This window comes from Falco cherrug, chromosome 3 (assembly GCF_023634085.1).
Source record: "Falco cherrug isolate bFalChe1 chromosome 3, bFalChe1.pri, whole genome shotgun sequence".
NCBI classification, from domain to species: Eukaryota; Metazoa; Chordata; class Aves; order Falconiformes; family Falconidae; genus Falco; species Falco cherrug.
The window spans coordinates 117,350,842-117,374,459 of record NC_073699.1 but is presented as its reverse complement, the minus strand read 5'-3'; the positions used below and the strand labels follow the sequence as shown (position 1 = coordinate 117,374,459).

Genomic DNA, 23,618 nt, shown 5'->3' with positions numbered 1-23,618 from the left:
GTGGGACAAGGGGTACACACAGGGAACAAACCCAAGGCACAGTCTTGCTGGGGGCTGTTTGTGTTTCCAGCCACGAGGTGATGGAGACCCTCAAGGCTTGCATGAAATGCTGGGAAAGGGAAGAGTTGGAGTGTGTTTGATTTTTTTTTTTTTTATTTTTTTTATATGGTGTTGGGTCATGCTGTTACGCTACATTAATTATATTAATACTGCTTAGAAATTCTCTTGCTGTGAAACTTCTATTACTGATGGGCTCAGCAGCTGATGATTGGGCTGATTTACATCTGGCGCCTCGTTTCCTGGTGTTAATGGGGGGTAGGAGGGGGGAAGGTGTTTTTACAGCCATTTGCTTTTCATCTCACGGCTAATTGATCCCGTTCCACCACTTAATAGCTCGGTGAAATCTTCACCGGGACAAGGTATTTCTATTTTGGGGGTTGCCTATCCAAAAAAAGAGCTTGGATCCGTTCCATACGGGGCAAACTCACCCGATGGCGTTGCTGTTGACTCTCTTGTCGGGCAATGTTTTGTGTTGAGCTTATAGCGATGGGAAGGGATTGAACTTCATCGTGAAACACCACACGGTGGCTTGGAAGAAATCGGTCCAAAAAGGAATTTCGAGTCCTCCAAAGCAGTGAAACTTCCCTGCGGAGCAAGGGATTATTCCCAGCCGAGCAGCTGCCCTTTGAAGCGATGGGTCAGTGCACATTGCTTGGGTGGCAAGCGGGGCCGGCAGGCTCAGCTTAACCCACCGTGGTGCTTGCAAATGGCCTATGGCTCCGTGACCTTGAGCGTGACCCTTTAAGACAGCGATGACCTGGGCTGCACGAGCCGAGGGTGCTCTGGGGGAGGTGACGTGTCCTTACCGGGAGTCATTCGTTGGCATTGGAGGCCACGCGGTGCAAGCTGGGGGTCTGTGTTGATGGAAAAAATGAAAGTTGCAGCACAAATGGGAGGGTTTTGCCGTGTAATGGCTGAGAATAAAATGGGGGAGAAGCGAGAAGGGTGGATGGAGCAATCGCGGTTACCCAGCGGCGTTCCTCCCGTGCACGGTTCATCCAGAGAGCAAGCGTTTTTGCACGAGTTGGAAATGCTGCTGAGCAGATCTTTGCAGAGCCTCACCTTACGGGTTCTCTCTCCAAGGGGAAACATCCCAGCTCCTGATCCGCATGTGGAAGGGCATCGCAGCCTGCGGGCGGGGACCGCCTGTGCTCCATCCGTCTGCCTTGGGCTGGGGGGCAAGTGGGGAGCACGGGGAGGGGGGGGCTTTTTCTTGCTTGCACCAGGCTGTTATTTCACAGCGCCTAATTGCAATATCCCAACCGTCTCCCTTCTTGGATTGCAAACGATGCACTCACGGTGTGTCCGGGGGGACCAGAGGCAGCCCCTCGGCCAGGCAGAGCTCCCCGGGGCGGCGTGGGGACGATGCAGCTGAGCTTTGGGGGGGGGAGGACGGGGGTGGCTTCGGCTCTCCAGGAGCGGTCGTGGTTTGTCTGTCCAGAAGGCTCAAATGCAGGCAGATATGATGTCTTAAGACATTAATTTTAATGAACATCTGTGTAAATGAGATGCAAATTAGGCATGGCCTTGGGGCTCCAGGCAAGTTGCCAATGCAGCCCTGACAAAGGTGGGCACTTCTGGACTCATTGTGTCCGGATTTTAATAAAGAAGATATATTGAAGGCTCTGACAGAGGCCGTGAACAGAGGACTTTTGAAGCAGCTTCTGCTTGAAGCTTCCCATATATTTTTTCTTTTCCTGCCCGCAAACTTGCCCCAAAAGGCCACACAACATGCAACAAACCCTTAACTTTTGGAGATCTGCCCACCCATGCGTTTCCTCTCTCCTCCCCCCCGCTGCCCCCAGCCCCCTTCCCAGGTCACGGAGGGACTAATCCTGCCTATGGGAAGGATGAGCCCTCTCCCGCTGTCCGTGCCTCTCCTGGCCGGGTTTCTCAGAGGCAGGAGGCTGGGAAGCAGCTGTGGGATCTTGCTCAGGGGGGGAAGCTTTGTTTGCAGGGGGTGTTCTGATTCAGCGAGTGGGGATGGCTACACCAAGGGGCTGAGCCCACACCGGCTCCCGTGGCCATTGGAAGCCAGGATAGCGATGCAGGGTAGACCTGGCCTTCAGGGGCTGGGGAAACACTAGGTAGGGACTGGTTCGGAGCACCACGTTGTTAGAGGATTGTAAGAAACCCATCTGGAAAGAGACTTCAAGGGGTCATCCAGTTTAGCCCTTAGTTTTATGGTGAGATCAAGTGCAGCTGAGAGGCATTTCTGTGGTTTGGAGTCTGTGCTTATATGGACATCTTGATGGACCGCTTCGGATACAGCTATGCTGCAGAAGAAACGGCACGGGTTTAGCTTATGTTAAGCTGGCAGAGAAAAGGAGCCTCATCTTTAACTCCTGGTCTTCAGAATGAGTTTAACCTGAGGGACGATCTTCCCATGGCTGCCTCTCCGAGGAGCCCCTTTTTTATAGGAGACTAAAAGTTGGAAGAGAATCTTTCTGCGCTGTGTCTCCATGAGCATCACACGGCCGAGCCGGGCTCTTGGGCTACGAGGGAAAGCTCCTCGTAGGAGCTTTCAGGCTGGGGCATTTCTTCCCCCTCCGTGCTCTCTGCTGTCAGCTCAGGTTTCTCAGACCTTACGCTAATATTAAATTTTAATGACTGGAATCAAATGACTTACAGTTGAAATGTTACTAAACATAACAGCGATGTTGATTCAGTTTAGCGAACAGCGAATTCCCCAGGGAAATTATTCCCCCAGGTACGGGAGAGACGCAGGGTCAGGCGGAGACGTAGGGGTTTTCCCCATCGCATGCTCTCCAGCATCAGCACCCCCTGAGTTAGACCCCCTCCTCCCATGGACTGGGAAACCAGTGCTGGGCTTTGGCTGAAGCTGGTGCTGTTGGGTGCGAGCGGCGCATCTTCCTTCCCAGGCTCCAGAGGCGGAGGTGAGGTTTGCTGCTCTGGAGCATGGGCTCAGCCTGTCCGACCAAAGCACAGCCATCAACCTGGGCCACGGAGAGGTGATGGAATCAAAACCTTTTGGTATTTTTGGGGAAGGCATCTGTGCTGGGGTAGCTTGGGCTCCTGGCGAAGCAAGCTCAAGCCTGGGGTCTGTTTATTTTATCTTTTATACAGTGGATTTTGAAGTGGGGTTTCAAAGCCTGGCTGGTACTTAGCGTTGGCAGTTTGAGCTGGGACCCTCTTTGATTTCCCCGTGTTGGTTTTGGACAAACCCTAATGTTGCTTTACTCCACCTCAAAGCAGAGCATGGCGCTCAGCCCCAGGTCAGAGGCGCTGGCAGAGATTTTGAGGCTTGCCGCAGTACAGAGCAATGCTCGGGAGCCGAGGGATGCCATTCCCAGTTGGATCGTGCCAGAGTGGGTTTGCTTTGCTGGCGATGCATTCCTCCCCGTGATGAAGAGGAGAGCAGGAACCAGGGCAGCCTGCCTGCCTTCCCGGTTGTGCTCTACAGCCAGAAGGGATTTCTGCAAGAGCCTGGAGAACTCATCCCAAAATGAAACCCAAGGAAAAGCATCAACCTTGGCATAACCAAACGGTCACCATCACGTTCAGATCGCTGCAGGTGCCCTTGACTGAGGGGGAGCAGGCATGGAGACGGGGCCACCACTGACCTGCCGGTCCCCTCCCAGTGCCGCGCCGGCAGCCCCCGCCATCCCCGCAGCTGCGCTGCACCCCACGGCTGCTGGCGGCGGGGCACGGCGAGGAATGCTGGCGAGCCGGGACCTGCCGCAGCTGGCACACGGCATGCCGCTTATCCAGGATCTCGCCTCCGAGTATTAATTAAACCCCACCCTCGCCCCAGCCGGGGGGGAGAGGGGGAGCAGCAGGGGATCTGCGGGGAGCGAGGCGCTGCCGTGTCCGACCCTCGCCGGAGACGGCTTTGCCAGGGCGGGTCGTGGGGAGCGGAGGGAAGAGATGGAGGGATTTTGGGCTCCTGCCGCAGATTTTGGGGGAGGTTATTTGAAGCTGGAGTTGCTCAATGCAGTGAGCTCGGGCACCACTCCTTCACGCCAATAAAGGGTTTGTGCTGGACGATGGAAAGGGGGAGGGAAAATCCCTAGACAGCAACAACTGAAGCCGCACTTCCAATTTATTTTAGAGCAGGTCAGGTCAGCTGGAGCCCACGGAGCCCTTGTGCCTCCAGCACACTCTTTGTCTGCTTAAATAATAATAAAAATAAAAAAAAATCAGGAAAGAGATCCCAGGAGGGGTGATGCAGTAAGCAAAGCCCTAACCAGCGTTACTCATCTTGCCACTCAGATGCCGCTGTCTCTAACCCTGCTCCGGGTCCTCCACGCTTCACCCTAAGTAAAAGCGGCAATTAGCCAGCGCTGGTTGCGAGTTCCGGCGCCCTCCCCGCGCCGCCTCCCTCCCCGGCAGGAGGGACATTGGCTTTCTCCGGTGCTCTATTTATGACTCTTCATTCCCCCAACCTTCCAGCCAGGGAGCTGACTCAACGGCGCTATCAGAAACGCCGCCGTTGCTAATAACCGTTTGCCTGGTGCCCACTGTCCCTGGGCTTCTCCCAGGTGCTGCCACGTTTCAGGTGAGGGAGTGGCACGTGGCCCCCGGGGGACGAGGGGGCTCACAGGCGTTGCATCCCCCCTGTGACCCGCTGTCGTTGCACGGGGCATCGGCGGCAGGGAGAGATGTGCGATGGGGTGTTGAGAGCCCAGCGCTGTGTGGTGTCACACAGGGGTTATTTTGCAGGAGGACTGAAACGGGTGGGTGCTTCCCAGTTTATCCCAGTTTGCAGAGCGCGCTGCTTGGGGGGCTGTGGACCAGCGTGGTCCCTGACGGTACAAATGGCATTTTGTGGTCTTCCTTTGTAAGATGCGCATGTGATGATCTTAGGGGTCCTTTCCAACCTAAAGGATTCTGTGATTCTATCTCCGGGACCGGCAGCCCTGCAGAGCCGCTCTCGAGGATGGGCAGAGAACTGGCATCCCAGCTCGGGATGACCAGGCTGAACTGGAGAGCAGGAACGAATCCGTGTGCTGACGAGGCAAGGCGTTCACACCAAAGCACTTATGCTGACAGCCTTAATTTCTTGAGACAGCATGTTAGCTGCCACCAACAGGCACGTGTGCTCGCAGGCGATGCCCGTGCACCCAACCCAGCCTTCCGGGGAGGCTTTTTTTGGTAATTCCGCACCCCATCGTAGAGCCGGAGACACCCCCTAGCCTGGGTGGGAGAGGGGAGGTGGGTCTCTGGGATGGGACAGGGAAGGGACACTCTGCCACTTGTTGTGCCCCAGCGTGGCTGAGGGTATTTTTAACCCTTCTGTGCCCCCGGAGGAATGCATGCGGCTCCCGACAGTCGTCCAGTTGGGAGCAGCTGGGTGGGACTGGGCTGGGAGCGGGGACAGGCTGCACCACGGTGTCTTCTCCTTGAACGCTTTCCAGACCTACTTAAAGTATCTCTGGCTAGTATTTTCAGCATCAGCAACACACGCAAAAATGCCTCCTCTCTGACAGCTGTTAAGCTGCCTTAAAGGCACCATCTCCCCTCGTCAGAGAAGAGGATGATAAATGGGGGGTGATAAGCGCAGGCTGTGACGGGTGACGGGGCTGTCACCGACCCTGGCTGGGGTGAGTGGTCTAAGTGGAGCTGCAAAGCCTTGCTGGCGTTTGGTGCACTTCTAACCTGGTCATCTGGGCGTGTTGTAAATAAACGTGTTTGCACAAGAGGCACTTGAGCGTGAGTGGCCTCTGCAGCCTCCTCATTCCTTGGAAAGAAATTGTATCACAACGGGAAGAGCAAACGTGCCCCTGGAGCTCGTCCTTCCCAAAGGGAGTGGTGCCGGTGCTTGTTCCTCGGGGAGCCACGGGTGGGTTGTGACCTCGACTTGTCGGTGGGCAGGCAGAGAGGCACAGGCACGTCCCTGATCCCAAGAAAGCCGAGAACAAGAGCGAATTAAGCCAAGAGCTGCTGAGACCAACTGGATCAATAGCTGGGCTTTTTCTTTTCTTTCTTTTCTTGGCTGTAAAACAATTAACCAGTGATCAAATGGTCCCTTTCGGGAGCCGGCTTGGGTCCCTGCTCCAGTGCCACCCGCTTGCGGATGCTTTGGTGACCCTGGCAGGTCTCAGCGGAGGGAGGTGGCCGTAGGAATGTCCTCTCGCAGGAGCGCTCATTAGCTGGTGGTGGTGACACTTTGCAGTGTTTCCAGGAGATACTAAAAATACCGGCTTTGCATAAGACCAGGAGAGCTGAGGATCCGAGGGAGGAGGAGATGGGAAGCTTTTTGTCTGCGAAGGCTGCGCAGAGGAGGGAGAGGAGACCGGTCCTGGTGGGACCTGGCCATGGCGGGGGGGATCCATGGGGAAGCACGTGGCGGAGCGAACGCAGGGCTTTCCCATCACCCACAGCATCCAAGCGGGTGGATGCTCCACCGGGGAAGGGAGTGTCTGTGGCCGCTGGGTCTGGAGCAGACGGGGGCTTCTCCGGGGGAGAGCTCAGGCTTGGATTAGTCACCGCAGCGCTCCAGGAACAATTGCCAATTCTTCTGCCGAAGGAGTGGTTTAAAATGTCTCCCATCCAGAGGATTCTCTGGATAATAATGCACTTACCTCACTTCCTAAAGAGCCTCCGGAGCGGTTTATTAATCACCCCATCCCTCAGCTCTCCCTGCTGTCCCCAATTACTCTGCCACTGGGTGAGGAGCAGCTTCCACAGTTTTCCACACCCCGGCGTGGGCAGTTGGGGTGGCAGCACCCTGCCTGTGGGTGCTGGGTCACTGGCAGCATGGAGAGGGGTGGCCGGAGAGCCCAGGGTGCTTCATCACCCTCGTGCAGCACTGGAGCAAAGCTGCGGAGGGGAATTTGCAGGAAAACTGGGCAGCTGAGGGCAAAACTGGGCATTTCAGCAGGTGGCAGCTGCCGTGCCCAGCTGAGCTCCCGGCCACGGAGACCCTGGCAAGTGGCTCTACCCTTGGCTCGCAGTCCCGGCTCAGATCACTGCTGGGCTGTTTTGGGGTGCTCTGTGCACACTGATGGGGTCCCTGGGGAGCCCCAGGCTCCGCAGTGATCAAGTGCTGAACGCCACGGTGCGGGGCTGTGCCTGAGCGCTGCTGTAACACGTGGGCTCCCAGCTTCATTCAGAATTATTTTTACCAACATCTCTATTAGCTGCCTTGCAGGGAAAGCGCTACGGCGCAGCTCCTGCACCTTTGGAAAAAATAAAATAAATTTAAAAATACAGTGCTTGCTGCATCTTGTACATCCAAACTGCAGAACGTTTCTCCAGGAGGTGTTTTTTTTTAACCTCTTTCTAAAACTTTTTCAGTGGAGGTAGACACCCCCACGGAGCCAGCCGAGGCTTCCTCCCACAGCGCTGCGGAGGAGAGTCCCGAATTAATGGGCTACAGGTTACTAATCGCCTCTTGAAAGGCGGGTGGGCTCCCCGCATCACGAACAGCCGTAGCCTTTGAAGAGGGGGATGGCAGGGTGGCAGAGGCCTGACTTGGAATCGTCAAATGACATTTGAAGTCAGCTATAAGCTGAGAGGATAAGGGAGCACCCAGCCCAGCACAGTGGGATGGGATTAGCCTGGGAGCTCGGGGCTGGCCCACGTGGTGCCGAAATGAAATCGCAAGGATTTGGCAAAAGGTGCATGTTTAAGGAGGAGAGCACTGGCATGGAAAGGGGGATAAAGTCCCTCTGTCCTTCTGACAGATGAAGCAAAAGGCTTTAAAATACATGAATCCTCTGGTAAGAATCCCAGCAAAAACGAAGAAGCAGTTTCCAAGGCAGATTTTGGGTGTGCATGATTCAGCTTTGTGCTTTTTATTGCAGTGTCTGAGGGAGGCTAGACCCATCCCGAGTCCCTCCCTTGGGCCGGGGCCGCTCAGGGTTCATCCCTCTGCCATGCTGGGACATGGCACTGTGTCCCTGTCCAGCGGTCCCTCCTGCCGCCGCCGGCTCAGTGACCCTCATGGAGTTGGACATAGGGGATGCGGTGATCCATATAGAGTCGGGTATGGGGACACGGTGACCCATATGGAGTCGGGTATGGGGACATGGTGACCCACATGGAGTCAGACATGGGGACACGGTGACCCGCATGGAGTCAGACATGGGGACACATAGTCAGACATGGGGGACACGGTCAGCAAGACCTATAGGGACAGAGCTCGTGGTGCAAAGGCAGGAGCTCTCCTGCATCCACCCTTGGCCGGGCTGGGCGAGTGGGTGCTGCGCTGCCCAGGGTGAGAGAGCACCAAGGTGAAGATTAAAGAACCTCTGAGGGTGAAGAAGGCCCTTGGTTGTAGCCTGGGCTCGTTAGTGACGCGTCTGTTGGAGATCTTGAGCCATCTCTGGGCTCTCTTGCTTGCCACATAACACCGGTCCCTCATTTCCAGCTGCTGAGATGCGTTAAAAGAAAGCTAAAAATATATTGGTTTCCAAACACTGCTTTCCCACGTAAACAGTGGCGGCAGCGGCGGGCAGGATGTAATGCAGTCGTAAACAGGGTGACATCACCCCGTGACGGGGAAGGCACGCGTCCCCACGCTCAGGGGCCAGTGGCCATATCAGGGAAGCTTGAAACCTGCAGGTCTGGGAGACAAATGGGGGTGCTCCTACTTGGAGCAAGGCTGGGAAAACCTCTGGGTGGGTTTTGGCTGAGGGTCTTTATCTGCAGGACATGGCTGTGGGGTGGCTTTGGGGCGTGAGTGGGGCTGGGCTGGGTGACAGCCCTGGGCAGAGCTGTTAGGTCCCCTCCCCAGGGTGGGCTGGCTGCTGGAGCACGAGCATCCTAGCGCCCAGGTGTGTCACCCACAGCCTTGTGCACCCAAGTGAACCCCAACTTGGGTTTGGTCAAGACGTACCGGTAACGGGGCAGGCGAGAGGAGGTTTGGTGGCTGAACAAAAGCCAGCTGAGGGGTCCTGCTGGTCCGTTCTGCCCACCGCCACCACGCCACGGGTCCGTGAGCCGTGAGGTGAGCAGATGCGCTCTCCTGAGCTGGGGGCTGCAGCTCCAAAGCTCCGTCAGCCCTTTATTTCAGTCCTGGTGCTTGGTGCTGGCAGAGCTTTGCATGCCGGAGCCGCTCCGAGACACCCAAAAGGACAGAAACTGAGATGGGACCTTCGTGTCCTGCCCCATCCTTCCCTCGTGCCAACGCAAAGCTCGAGTAAAGCCCCACAGCTGCAATTCCCAGCACCCTTCGGCTTCTGTCCCCATCGCTGGGGTGGCACTTGGTGTCGTCAAGCCATGAATTGGGGAACCTTGCAGGGGCTCCAGCTGGGATCTTCAGGCCAGGCACAGCAGGTTTTTAATTGGCTTCAGTACTCGCCGAATATTTCCCTAATGGTGTTAGAGACAGGGGGGATGTGTTGGAGGAAGACTTGGCTTGCTTCTGGCACGTGACTCGGTGAGGAAATGGGAAAAGAATTTCTGGCTGTGAAAACGGCAGCTCCACGTCGAGATCGTTCCTTCTTCTCAGTGGAACAAAAAAGCCTCCGCGCCCCAGCCCGGATGCCTGGGATTCCTCACGGAGGGGCCCCGGAGCGGTAACGGTCCTGCTGCTGCTCCGCCAGCTCCCGGCCAAGGTGGTAGCGGGGAAACCGGGGGCGGCTTTGCCGGAGCGCTGGCACGGCGAGGCCATCCTTCTCGTGTTGTTTCAGCTGCACTGGATTCGTAACAGGGACCGAGAGCTGGTGTGTCCCTTGCCAAGTCTAAAAATCTGGGCTTTGGGACACTCTTGCAGTGTTGGCCAGCCCTGGCTGTCCGTCTGCGGGGCGGATGGGCAGAGGGGCTCCCCCTCCCGCGGTGGGGGGCTGCAGATGGGCTGCTCGCACCCCCTGCCAGGTCTCCATGCCCTCCCCCACCCCCCACTCTTTTCCTTGCTTGTGTTTAATGATGGAACTTAGAAAAGGGGTTTCCAGAGATTTCCCGGTGTGCAACCGGCCCCGCTGAGCGCTTCGGGTGGTTTAACGGGCGTTCGGCCTCCATAGCCCGAACCTTCCCCCTTCCACGAAACATCCCGTCTGAATTCTCTGAAAGGAAAAGTCCCTTGGAGAAGACAGGGCTGGAGCTGCTGCCTGTGCCGCTGGCACACGGTGATGAAGGGTCCGAGGGCTTGGGGACGGGGAAGGTGGGCTCCCGCCTCAGCCGTGCCATGACCTTGGCCAAGCCCCAGTGTTTGCAGAGACAGTGAGCACCTGCAGCGCATCCCCCCAAAAAATCAGGTTTTCCATCTTTCCTATGTCTCCAACCTTTCGGCTGGACCACGGCCGGGTGGGACGGGGTTGGTGGAGCTGTGGCATGACAAGGCACAAGCGGAGGTCGCAGCCTCCCCCCGTCAGCACTATCGAGGCGCAGGCTTTTATGGATCGGAGCACCTGCCTGGCTTCTTATATTTTTATCCCGATGCGATAATTCATCCCCGAAGGCGCAGGCCGGCTGGCTGGTGGGGCGGGTTGTTGCCTGGAGATGCGTGGAGGCTGTTTCCAGCCCTCCTGGTTTTTTTTTTTCCTCCCAAGTCTGTGACTTCCCTCAGCATCCCTTGGCAGCCGTGAATCAGGCTGGGATGCCTCCCTCTCCCAGCCCCACAGCTTTGGTGCCCCATCCCTTCAAGCTAAGGGCCGGGGGGGGGTGGGGTGGGGGTGGGGGGGTGGAGGGGATGGGGATGGGGGGAGCATGATGCTGACCCAGAGCTGAGGCTGTAAAAATTAGTTTTTTAAGGCTGAGGAGGCGGCGCGGGGGGGTTGGTGGTGCCGGCAGAGCCGTGCGGCATCGGGGAAGGGAAAAATGGTACTTCGGGGGGTGGGTGGGTGGGGGTTTGGGTGATTTTAAGAAGTCGGTTCTTTGTGCAGGGGTGGGGGTGAGGGGGAACGGGGTGGGCGCCGGGTCCTACCCCCCCAGTGCGGCGCTGGGGTGGGAAGCGCCTTTAAACGGGGCGGGGGGGCCAGGCCGGGCGGGGGGCGGACAAAGGGCCGGGGGAGCGGGGCCGGTGGCGGGGGGAGCCCGGGCCGCCGCCGCCACCGAGCCAGGGCGTTGCTGCTCTTTGTCGGGGGCTGCCGCCTCCCCCCGGAGGAGGGGCCAGCCCCGGCGGGGCGGGGAAGGGGCCAGCCCGGGGCCGCCGCTGCCCGCGGAGACCCCCCCCCCCCCCGAACCCCCGCCGGCTCGGGCTCCGGTGCCCCCTTCCCGGGGCCGCTCGGGGGGGCTGCGGGGGGGGGCGGCGGCCGCGGCCGCAGCGCCCGGGAGGGGGCCGGTCCCGCCGCCCGCCCCGCCCCGCGGTGCCGCCCCCCGCCCGCCCCCGCCCTCCGCCGGGGCTGGCCGCGCCGCGGGAGCCCGGTGCTGGCGGCGGCGGCGGGGCCGGGGCGTGCGGCGGCCTGCGCGGCTCGGCCTTTTGTTCGGCCGGCGGGAAGGAGAGGCGAGCGGCGGGCGGCGAGGAGGAGGAGGAGGAGGAAGGCGGCGGCGGCAGCCCGGGCGCACCATGCATCCCGCCGGGCCGGCCGGGGGCTGCCCGCGGGGGCGGCGCGGAGCCCCCCGCCCCCGGGCCGGCCGCTGAGCCGCGCACAAAAGGGGCGAGAGCGGCGGGGAAGGGGAGGGCGGCTCTGCTCGCTCTGTGTCCCCCCTCCCCGTTCCGCCGCCCCCCACCCCCTCCGCCGCGGGAACCGGCCCCCGCCGACCCCCCCCCGCAGCATGGCCGGGCCGCCCGGGGGCGCGGAGCCGCCGCAGCCCGCCGCCGGCCGCCGGGAAAGTTGATGCGAGAGGGGCCGGGAGGAGGAGGAGGAGGAGGAGGAAGCGGCAGCAGCAGCAGCAGCAGCAGCAGCAGCAGGAGCCGCCTCCGGCCGCGGCTGCTCCCCGCCAGCTCCCGGCAACTCGGGGGATTCCGTGCCGCTCCATCCCCTTACCATTTTTGGATGCGTTTTCCAGCCTTTTTTTTTTTTTTTTCCTGGGGAGAAAGAGAAAAAAGAAAAAAAGAAGAAAAAAAAAAAACACTCCAGCCCCAGCAGCCTTCCGGACAGCTCCGCGTACCCCCACCGCTGCCACCACCGGCTGGATTTTGGGGTTTCGGTGTCCCCGAGCATCACGGCGGGATGACGGCAACAACAATGCCATCATGTTTTTGAGACAGGAAACCTCCGAGTTTGCCCTGAATGAAGAACTTCCTGTGTTTAAACTTGTCCGAATATCCGCTGACAAGCTCAGTTCAAATGAAAACACGAGAGTCGGGGGGAGAGGCTAATTCGGACCAGCTGGACTTCCACGGGATTCAAAATGCGCCGAGCCGCTCGTCGCTCGGGCTGCGAGACGTGAGCGGCCAGGACAAGCAGTGCCTTTGTTACTAAAGAAGGACGGACGGGATAATTTCAGAGCTTCAAACTCTTTGGCTTGGTTTTTGTTTGGTTTTTTTTTCTGTCGCAAACGGCCATTGGGAATATTTTCTGGAAGCTGTCGGATGGTTTCTGCTGATGGATGGCTTTTTTGTAGGGGAGTCGGGGGGATGAGATGCGTCGTTGCGCTGCTCGGGACCGCCGGGTGGGCTGCTGAGCCGGCGTGGTGCTGCCAGTGCGTCCTCCCGTCCCCGTAGCGTGGCTGCTTTGGGATCAGGGGCTGCCACTGGTGGGTTGGGGACCTGCTGGCAGTGTGATGCTTCCTGCGGTGGCGGGCGAAAAGTTGCCGGGGTGGTTTTGTCACCCGTGAGGACGAGAGCATGGGCAAACCACTGAGCCGGCCAGACTGTTTACGGCAGAACCGCACTTGCCTGGGGAAGGGCGAGGAGGAAGATGGTTATATAGAGGATTGCTACGTGCCCCAGAGGTCGATATACGACACGATGAGAATTAACGAGCAAATCGATCAGGGATCGAAGCTCAACCAGCTTTCCAAGAGCACCCTCGGCAAGGGGGACAGCAGCACCATATCCAGCAATGGGACTCTCGGAGCTGCCAACGTCTTCGAGTCCAGGGCGCCAGAAGCGAAGAAGTTGGACGAGCGAGTCATCTTCGACGCGCTGAAGCTCAGCAGCGACGTCTCCAAGCCAGCACCAGCTCCCCCAAGGAGACGACCGAACCCCGAGAGGAAGGAGAACGTCAACCGGCGGTCATGGAAATCCTTCATGCCGCCAAACTTCACCGAATTTGCAGAAAGGATGGGGGCTTCGCTGAGCGAGGTGTCGGAAGCGGGCGCCTCCAACCCTTCCCTGCGGGATAAGCGGGAGTCGAGCGCCATGCTGACCGAGCACCCGGGCCAGCCCGACCACGGTGAGCCCATGTCCGAGTCTCTCACCTTGGAGCACGTCTCCAAGTCATCCGGCACGGCAGAGGCTCTGACGGCCAAGCAGTTCGGTGCAGATGGCTATGGCGGTCCCCGGGATGAGCGCCAGACCCTGCTGAACGCTGGTGATGGCCGCGGTTGTGTTGGGGACCCGGCTAGGGCACGCCGGCTTCCTAGTGCCACCTGGCCACGAGCCAGGAAAAATTTCATCAAGGGAAGCCTCAGCGATGGGCACCAGGAGACCCTGGAGGCCTCCGAGTCGGACTGTACAGTGGAGAACGTCAACCTCTCTCCGTGCCTTAGCGAAGAGCTGCTGGATGCGGGACTGGATATTCTCATCACCTCCAATCTCAGGGAGAAAACGGAGTCTGAGCTGAGATTTGAGGAGGACGAGCGCTGGGTGATGATGGAGGAGTGGGAGGAGGCGACGCTGTCAGAGAGAGGAAAGGCTGTGCTGGTGGCAGAGGAGAAGAAGAGCTGTTGCTTGGCAGATATTTCTGAAGAAAGGGAACAATTCGCTGTTCCAGCGGACGGCTCTGCCCCCAACCCAGGGACTTCCCGGTCCTGTGGGTCCCCGGGGGGGGCCGGCAGCGCGTGCTGTACCGAGGATGCGGCGGTGCAGTGCGAGGCTGAGGACTTTGCTCCGGGTTCGGAGCGCTCGGCCAGCCCCGCAGGCCCTGAGTTGTCCGACACAGACTCTGTACAGATGTTCCTGGAGCTGGAAGAGCAGTGCCTGAACGAGGACGAGGGCGATGGGGCTGTCCCCAGCTGCCTGGAGGTTCAGGTGTCCCCAGTGGACTCGGAGGGGTTGGACCCAGATTCGGCCAAACTGGCCGGGGCTGCAGTCGAAGCGCGTCAGCGTGGGGCCCCATTGGACATCAGCGCTTCAGACTCTGCTGTCGTGTCGGACCTGGAGGACTTTGATGTCACCTGCAGCTCGCAGGTGCTGAGCACGCTGGAGCCGGCGACAGAGCCCTTCTCAGAAAGGGACACCTCAGCTGTCACCCCGACCGACTCGGACGGAGGGGCATCACCCAGCCCTGTGGCCACTGCAGGGCCAGGCTCCCTCCGGCAGTGCTCGCCGGCACCAGTGGAGGAGGATGAACCTGACCCACTGGTGGACCTGGAGCTCGTGGACGGTTGCGCAGTGGCAGTGCTGGTGGCTGGTTGGATGCCATCTCCTGAGACAGGCGCGTGGCCAGCTTCTGGCTTGGAGGGAGCTGGTGACGACGACGCTCAGGTGGGGTGGGGTGAAGATAACCCAGACTTGCTGGTTCCTGGTGGTGAAGCATCGCAGCTTCCCGAGGAGACGTGTCCCAGCCAAGCGTCCCCGGCTGGGCTGTCCCCCCGCCAGCCCCCAGCTTCCGACACAGTGGCAGAGGAGCTGGGGTCTTCCCCTCAGCACGAGGCCAGCATTGAGGGGACAGGTCCTTTTGGGAGCTGTCATCTTCTGCCCGGGAGGACTGCGCTCACCAACTGGGATCTCCCAGAACTGGCTTCTGAGGATGAAGCCACAGATTTGGGATCAGAGGGTGATGGAGTTGAGGGCCAGATTCATCCGGCAGAAAGTGGGGATGCTTGCCATGGTTCTTTGCCACCTTTCCATGCTGGCTCTGCATCAGAGCCAGGCTACGAGGCTCCAGTGACATCCCCGGCACCTGTTGAGGCCCCCCCATGGGGAATGGTTCCCCCAGGCCAGGGCCTGGCTCTCGAAGGGGCTGCCCACACCGAGGGGTCCCCCATGGAGGTGGCTGTCATGCACGGGGAGGCATCGGCAGCCATCCTGCAGCCGGGAGACCTGGACTTGCTGTTTGCCTGTGCCTGGGAGGACCAGCCAACGGCGCGGTGCTGTACCGTGGTGCTGGGTGAGGAGGTCCCACGTGTTGCCAGCCCAGTCGCCCCAGAAGAGCTTCCTGGCATGTTGCCCATTGCGGGGCAGTCTGCTCCCGATGCCATCCCATGGGATGTTGGGGGGCTATCTGCTCCAACCGACCTACCAACACCAGGAGACATGGCTGTCCCTGAGCCCCAGGCTCAGGAGGTACCACCAGCCGCTGGGGATCCTACCATGGATGCTGAGGAACTGTGTGTTGAGCACCCACCTCCAGATGCCACCACCGCTGCCATGCCCTTGGCAGTGGAAGAGCTTCTGGATGCCCCACCACCATTTGCTGACGTGCCTGTTGCCACTGTGCCACCACAAGCAGCCGACCCCCTCGTCTCCGGCGTCGGGGATCTCTGCGCTGGCCCTGTGCCACTGGCAGCAGGGGGGCCAATAGCAGCCTTGGAGGATACAGATGACTTTGCCAACTCGATTGTGCCGCCCATCCTGGAGCACCTATCCACCGAAGCGCTGGCTTTGGAGGATAACCCCATCGCGAGAACACCCGCAGCGGAGGTGACAGCTTGGGATGGTGCCTCCATGCTGCCAGGCGTGGAGGGTCCCCCCTCCACCTTCCCACCCACCCTGGAGGGACCCGCCATCCCAGAGCTCCATGTGCACCCTCCAGGAGCACCCTCTGCCGTGGCACCCACCGCACAAACCCCCCCTGGGGCCGTGCTGGGGGACACCCACCATCCCCATAGATGCGGCAGTGCCCCTTCCCCGGCACCCGGCGAGGGAGAGGTGCCCATGGGCACGGAGGGACCCCTCGCCACCGCTGCCGTCGCAGAAGGGCCTCTCGCTCTACCAGATGGATTCGTTCCAGATAACGAGGTATTTGTTGCCCAGGCACTTGCAGACCGGGTTTCAGGCACAGAAATCGCTTTATTTTGCACTTGAGGGGTGGGTGGGAGATGGGAACCTGCTCCGTAACGCGTGGCCACGATCTGGGGGTTCAGGCTTTGAAACAGCCCTCTCCCTCCTGAGTTTAGCTTGGATTTGGCAGGCAAAAAGTTTCGGTGGGAGGGGAATTGTGTATTTTTATTAGTAGGGGAGGTAAAAAATTATCACTGCTTGATGACCTGAACTATTGTCTTCAAGTTTTTCGGCTTATTAAAGTACATGTTGATCACTCAGACACAAATCACAGACTTCAGAAAAACCTGGCTGAGTTCTGGCAGGGTGGCTCCCGTCTTTGCAGCAGAAAATAATGTCGGAAGAGAGAATCCTGTAAAACAAATTAAGCGCAAATCATTCCTGTCCTGTGCAGTCACCGCTTCCTGCAGCGTTTTACGTGAGCAATAAGGTGCTGAGGCTCCGAAAGCGTGCGGGATGCGGGAAGGGGCTCAAATTCTCTCTGCCCTTTGGGGATTTGCTTTGCCGTGCCGTGCTCGCAGTTTTTGCCCAGAGAGTCCTCGGTGGTGGAGTTCCCACAGCCGAGCGCTGATTTACTGCCATCTGGATTAGGGAGAAATATCACTAAGGAGACATCAGAAGTTAGTCAGCGCCGAAAATCCCGATTTGGTAACAATTACTCATCCTTTGGGCTGCGGCACCCTTTTGAGAAGTGCATGTGGAGGGGCTTGGAGCGATGTTTTCATGGGGAGGGGGGGTCTGTGTGGGCTGGGGCACCTGGTGTGGACCTTGGCAAGGGAAAAAGCCATCGGTTCTGGCCATTGTCGGTCTGAAATTCACTGCTTTGGTGTCAGCCTGTCCCTGCTGATGGGACCCTCATTTTAGGTGCAGCGTCTCTGATTGTTAAACCCCATAAATCTTCCCTTTGCTCAAACGCTGTTGGAGGTGTTGGCAGCTCCGTGTCTGCACTGGGATGACGCTGGTTCTTCCCACCGTGGGGCTGGGCTCGGTGTTCGGCAGCGGTGGGGTTAAGGAGCGCAGCTGCCTGGGAGAGGAGGGAAGCAGAAAGAGAGGGAATGCTTTGGGAAGTACTTCTGGGAGTGAGGAGGAGGTGTGACAGAGCAGATGTCCTGCTCGCCAAGATGCCTGTCCAGCACCTTCCCCAAGGCAGGACACCTCGCCCTGCACCTTCCCCTGCCCAGCTAGATGTTCAATATTTGTTTCCACGCTGAGTCACGGGGAGGTTAGCGAACTAAATCCCTGCAATCTTTGACGAGCCAAGAAAAACAAGTGCGTTGGACACGCTCGCTCCTCCGGCCGTTGGTGTCATTGCCTTTGTACCAAGCCTTGTGCAGCAGCACGCGCTTGGGCTGCGCCGATGGACGCGGCGCAGGTACCCGCGGCGCCATGGCTGGGATTTCAGCAGAGCTCCCTCCCTGCCCGTCCTCTTCCAAAGCCCTGGAGTTTGTTTTCCAAGCGTGTGGAGGGCTCGGACCCAGCCCCACATGCCAGACTTATCAGCCTGGCCCTTTTGTGGGTTTGGCTGCTCTAACAGCCAGCTCCATATATAAACAGTAACAGGAGAAGCAGCCGGGGAATCGATGATTTCATGTCACCGTTTCTTTCCTATAACCGTGGTATAATTCTCCCTGAGCAAACAGCTCTGGACAGTGTCTGCCAGCACACCCTTGGGTTCGTGTCCCGGAGCGATACCTCCCTGCCCTTGACTTGCTGAGCTCCAGTGGGAGGAAATCGCTTTTTCTTCAAAACCAGGATGCAGAAAGTCAAAGCAGCCCCTGTTGCGCAGGCTGGGAACTTTTTTTTTTTGGCGTGTTTGGGGTTTTTTATGTGTTTGCCGGGGGGGTTGCCTGCCTTGTGTTCTTTCGGAGACAAAAGTGATTGCCGGAGAGCTGTGCCATCCATGAGCCGTTGCTCTGCTCGGTGAGATCTTGCATCCCGGTGGGAATTTTTCGATCCTGTCCATGTCCGTACGTTCTCGGGCACGTGAGGACGAGGCACGCTTGAGAAAGCAGGCGGCTGGCAGCCATCCCCTCCGCTTCCCAAAGAGCAAACGTTGTGCCAGGGCCGAGGGCTGCGCTCCCGGCCAGCGCTGGCTCGGGGTGACCTGTGCTCTGGATGGGCTGGTGGCCCAGGGGACCAGAGCAAGCGATAAAGGGCTCCGCTCCCTTTTTGGGGGGCTTGTGCTGTTGGCTACGGGGGAGCAGCAGGCTCATCCCTTGGGACCGGGCTCTGCAGCCACCCCGGCAAGTGCTGGAGAGCAATCGTGCAAGGGTGGCCGCGCCAGCGGGTGGCTGCAGCAGATCCACGGCTCTGATAAAGAGCACTTATCTCCTTTGCGGAAACAGGATTTTCCCTGCTGCCTCTCTTTACAATGGGGAGCTTCATTCGCTCTCCTCCCCCTTCCCTATCAAATCTTTTTTGGTTTTAAAAGCTTTTCCCCACAGGATTCCCAGGCAGGACCATGCCAAATACGCGGTGCGGTAAATGACTAGCACATTAATTGCCTATTGCCTTTGTCTTTCGAAATCCAGCTAGCTTCTCAGTGTCTGTAATTTCGTGGTTAACAAAACTCATGTGATGTCAGGTCTCTGTTCTCAATAGCATCACTGTGAGAATTGCTTTGGGTTTTTCCCCGGGAGCATTATTTCCCAATCTGATGGCTGACCAGAGCCAATGCTCTCATTTCTTCCACCATTTGCTCTCTCCACCTCACTCTGGTGCTTGGAAAAAAGGGATTTTCCCATTTAAAAAGCAGAGATGGATGCGTGTGGACCCCAAGCTGTGCTCCAAGCAAATGCCTGTGACATCTGTGTTACTGGGTCAAGGTGAGGGAGGAGTTTCGACAAACTTACACAACTCTAGTAAAATCAGCGCAAGTAGCTACTGTGTGTTCTCTAGAGAAGAAAGCCTGTTTGATCTGTCGAATGATGGAGGGGCTGTAAGAGCAGCTCACGGGTTATAAATACCTTTTCTCTCCCACACTTCCCATCCCCAGCTGTTCCAGAAGGAGCAAGTGGATCCTCTCCAGCTAAAACTACAGCAAGTCAATGGAGTTGGTCAAGGACTCATCCAAAGCGCCGGGAAAAACTGTGATGTCCAAGGGCTGGAGCATGACATGGAAGAAATCAACACCCGCTGGAACACCCTCAACAAGAAGGTGGGAGCGTGGGGACGGGCTCTAACTGGTTTCTCTTGGCCCCGTTGGGGTCTGCTGGGAGAAGGGGGTCATCGACAGGGAGCTGAGGCTCCGGCGTCGGTGCCTGACCACGCGATGGGCTTGTCTTTGGGATGCAGGTGGCCCAAAGAGTTGCTCAGCTGCAAGAAGCCCTGCTGCACTGTGGGAAGTTTCAGGACGCCCTGGAGCCGTTGCTGAGCTGGCTGGCAGACACCGAGGAGCTCATCTCCAACCAGAAACCTCCCTCTGCCGAGTACAAGGTGGTGAAAGCCCAGATCCAGGAGCAGAAGGTGAGCGGGCACAGGGCAACGATGGGCTCGGTGGGAGGGGGAGCTTGGGACAGCCAGGCAATATTTGGGGGGGTCCAGCTGCAGCAGATAAAGCGTAGCTGGGATGTCCACAAGCCTGCTTCATTCACGGTGGGTCTCCACATCCTACCGTCATAAACAGGCAGCTCGTTTGCCCACGCTTGCTATCTCCATCGTCTGAATCGCCAGCGTTAATTCATCGTCCCATTGCCTCTTGAAGTTTCCTGCTGGTTTTGCTGGTCGGCCGTGTTTTTCCAGCCTTAAGTTTTGTTTGTGCTGGTAATTCTGCAGCGTCAGGAGCGAGCTGGCATAGGTACCGGTTTGGCTATTTGGACAACACGAATGTACAAGCTGTAGGAGCTGCGGCGAGGCGTGCCAGTGTTTGCAGAGATAACAGCCTGGGTCGGCGCCTGCCCTCGTGAGCAGGCGGATGAAAGTTCAAGCGTGGTTGTGGCTAAAGGTTTTAGAAATGAATTCTTACCGAGGCTTGGTCCGACGTACGGAGACTTTGAAGAGGAAATTTATTTAAAATGAAAGTTAAAAAACTTGAGGAGTTTGAGGGGTGGGGGGATGGGGAAGCCCCTGAAAACTTGTCTGGTGCAGGGGTGCTTTGAATCTCTTCTAGAACAGAATAAAACAGAATATTTTAGTTGGAAGGGACCTACAGTGACTATCTAGTCCGACTGCCTGACCACTTCAAGGCTGACCAAATTAAAGCATATTATTATTCTATTTTTTTTGAACTGGTTTTGATGGCAGAGGCTGTCCCACTGGGCTGGCTTTGGTCCCAGCCCCCCGCTTATGGTGGTTTTCAGCCACCATTGGAGGTCGCATCTCTCTGAGGGCTAGAAGAGGTTCTGCTGATCCAATCTGGTAACTTTTATCCTCCTTCGTCTCGTTGCCGATGCTAAAGCTGCTCCAGCGACTGCTGGACGATCGCAAAGCCACCGTCGAGATGATCCAAGCGGAGGGCGGCAGGATCGCGCAGTCGGCCGAGCCGGCGGACCGGGAGAAGATCGTGGGTCAGCTGGAGAGCCTGGAGCGCCGCTGGGCAGGGCTGCTGGGCAGGGCGGCCGGCAGGTGAGGGGGTCTGTGCCGATGGCCAAAAACACGGGGCCGGCTCGTCCGGCCATTCCTGATGCCCTGGGGCTCGGGGTTACAACACGTGGGAAACTGGTGGAGATTTCTGTGCAGATACATCCTGGAAACAGCTGGAAAACATGAGAAATCAAAGCCTGTTTGGGAGCTGAAGTTGATAGCGGTGCTTTACAATGGCAGGGAAGAGCTCAGATTAAACAAATTCCCTGCAGAGAATGGATGTTATTTTTATTCCTTTAAGCATTAACGTTTAGCTTTAACGGCAGCATCCTGTTGACACCTTTCTGCTGCCTGAATGTCGTTTATGAGTTACTTGTTGCTACGTAAACCAGTAGTTGAGGTTATGAAGTCAATTCAGAGGGCCAGATTTGACCCTCCCAGTGTTTTAGATCACTGCCAGCTAGATAGAGTGTCCAGCTAGGACGTGTACCTGTGCTGGGCTGCCTTTGAAGGGGGGCTGGGCAGCTCTGAAACACGGAGAGCCTGGCCACGAGCTGGGCGCATCGGAGGATCTGGGAGATGCAGTGATAAGAAAAGCAGCACAACAGGGGAGCCTTTCTGCTGCCTCCCTGGGGGGGGCAACTGGACCCTAAAGGCACAGCTGCAGGAAAAAGCTTATTTTGCAGTTTCTCCACATTGATTTTTGTGTTTGCAGCTTGCCTGACGCAGTGTCTGACCTTGCTTGGAGCGAGGCTGCTTTGGTTCCTGCTTCCTAGTACTCCAAGCTGCTTCCCATGCTGGGCTCTGGCGGGGAGCCGCTCCTTAGCCTTTTATTCCTTGCTATAGGCAGAAGCAGCTGGAGGACATCTTGGTCCTGGCAAAGCAGTTCCACGAAACCACAGAGCCCGTCTCGGACTGGCTGTCGGTGACGGAGAAGAAACTGGCCAACTCCGAGCCCATCGGTACCCAGACGGCCAAAATCCAGCAGCAGATCAGTCGGCACAAGGTAGGACCCGCGCGTGCGTGGGAGCTGCTGATGGAGGTGGTTGGTATTGGGTCCAGTGGCCGTTTCTGCCATGGCCGGAGGGATTTTGGCACAGAGAAGTATCGCAGGAGTTCCCCAGGCTGCTTCATGTACAGAGAAGGCTGCAAACCCTAACCCACCAGTGGGGCTAAATATTAAACTGATGGCTTCGCACCTCGCAGCAAATACCTGGCTTTGGATTGAAAAACCATTGCAGTTCTTCCGTTTCTTTTAATTATTCCTTTTATTTTGATGCACTTTGCCCATTCACAGGTGGGTTTCACATCTTCATTCCTTCAGTCGCATTCCTTGTTTCCGTTTCCCTTTTACGTTGCGGTTTGTTGGTTTGTGGTTTGTTGTGTTGTGGTTTTTTTTTTTTGTTTAATCCATCTTTTCACGCCTTTTTCCTTTCTGTTGTCCATTTTATCCTCCCGGCATTCAGGCTTTAGAGGAAGAGATAGAGAGCCACACGGCTGACGTGTCTCGGGCGGTCGGTGTCGGGCAGTCCCTCTCCTCCCTGAGCTGTGCCGCTGAGCGGAGGCTGCTGGCAGAGAAGTTAGAGTCTCTGCAGACCCGCTACGGTGAGGTCCACGACCGGTGCTGCCGGAAGGCAGCACTGCTGGATCAGGCGCTCTCTAACGCCAGGCTCTTTGGGGAGGAGGAGGTGGAAGTGCTCAACTGGCTCGCTGAGGTCGAGGACAAGCTCGGCTCGGTATCCGTAAAGGATTACAAACGGGACGTCCTGCAGAAGCAGCATGCCGACCAGCTGGTATTTTCCATTTTCTTCCATCTTTATGTTGTTTATTTTGTTGCATTTAGCTGGTTTGATTTTCGTTTCTGGTCTGATTTTAATTTCGCAAAGCTTGTTCCGCTGCTGGTTCCCTTCTAGGCTTGGAGGAGCGTAAAGAGGTTTCATGTGTTAAAAACAATAATTGTGGCCCCAAAAATTGGTTTGAACTTCAAATGATTCATTTGCTTTGTGAACAATGTCTGAGCGAGCTTGGCCACCCTGTGCCTTTAGAAAGCTGGATGCTGTTTCCAAGAATGAGAACTTGAAAAGCCCGGTGGGTTTTCCAAGCCAGGCTGGCCACCGAGGAAGCCGTCTGCTTCCACTCCCCAGGGGCCATGCAAGCTCTTTTCAAGAGTGAGGTTATGTCTAACACAAGGGCAAGTTCTTTGGTGACACTTATCCAGTGGGTTGGGATGGGTTTGCTCTAAGCTTTGAGCCTTCGGGTCCCAGAAATCCCAGTAATTCCCATAGCCGGAATACTGGCCAAGTATCAGATCCGTGGTCCTCCCTTCCCATGCTCAGTAGGAGCAGTTCCTGCTCCCCTTAGCGTCTCTGGCCGGCAGGATGCAGGGAGCTGCCTGTGGGAGGATAACCCCAGTTTGATTTTCTCTCCAGGCTTTGAATGAGGAAATCTTGAACAGGAAGAAGAACGTGGACCAAGCCATTAGAAACGGGCAAGCTCTGCTGAAGCAAACCACAGGTAACACTGGTTACCACACTCTGCTCAGCGTGGGGGCTCTGCAAAGCCCCCCATCCTCCACATGATCTGCCCTGGGAAGTCCATACTCTGCAGGGATACGTTGTTTGGGGCAGGCTGTTCTCCCTCAGGTCTAATTTCCTTTTGGATGCTCCCAAAGTAGCTGTTTGGCATCCAGACCTGGATGCCGAGCCACAAGTGCTCCCGCTTAGCACTGGGTTGATCCCAAGCACCAGCCTTGCAGCTTCATGAGCAGGCAGTTCCCACCGCCGGCGTGGTGATGCTCAGCGCTGAGCAGCCCTGCAACGCGAGGGAGGGTTTTTTTCCTTGCATCCAGCTGCTAAATCACATGGAAAGAGGTTAAAAATACACCCAGACCTTTCCTAATATTGCTTTCCCATACTGAGCAGTTGTTGCTGTTGCCACGTGGGTGTGAGTTTATGTTTATGAGTGGGAAGAAAGGTCGGGGCGATGCATTTCCTTCAGATGTGGTCTGCTCGGAGCAGATGGACGGACCTCTGTCCTTGTGGGAGCTGTGTAGCAGGAAGAGTGGTGACAAAGAATTTGG

The 23,618-nt window shown here is 57.5% G+C and overlaps 1 protein-coding gene across 20 annotated transcripts in view; it reads left to right on the top strand.

Annotated features, from left to right (window-relative positions):
• Positions 1-23,618, top strand: part of MACF1 (microtubule actin crosslinking factor 1) — a 146,124-nt gene that overhangs the window by 93,441 nt on the left and 29,065 nt on the right. For all 20 annotated transcript variants that reach the window (XM_055704174.1, XM_055704172.1, XM_055704171.1 and 17 more), the window contains 6 exons: positions 19,014-19,175; positions 19,313-19,483; positions 20,415-20,581; positions 21,386-21,545; positions 22,006-22,332; positions 22,969-23,053. In XM_055704174.1, the coding sequence (XP_055560149.1) occupies positions 19,014-19,175; positions 19,313-19,483; positions 20,415-20,581; positions 21,386-21,545; positions 22,006-22,332; positions 22,969-23,053 (1,072 nt within the window). The remainder of the gene's footprint in view (positions 1-19,013; positions 19,176-19,312; positions 19,484-20,414; positions 20,582-21,385; positions 21,546-22,005; positions 22,333-22,968; positions 23,054-23,618) is intronic.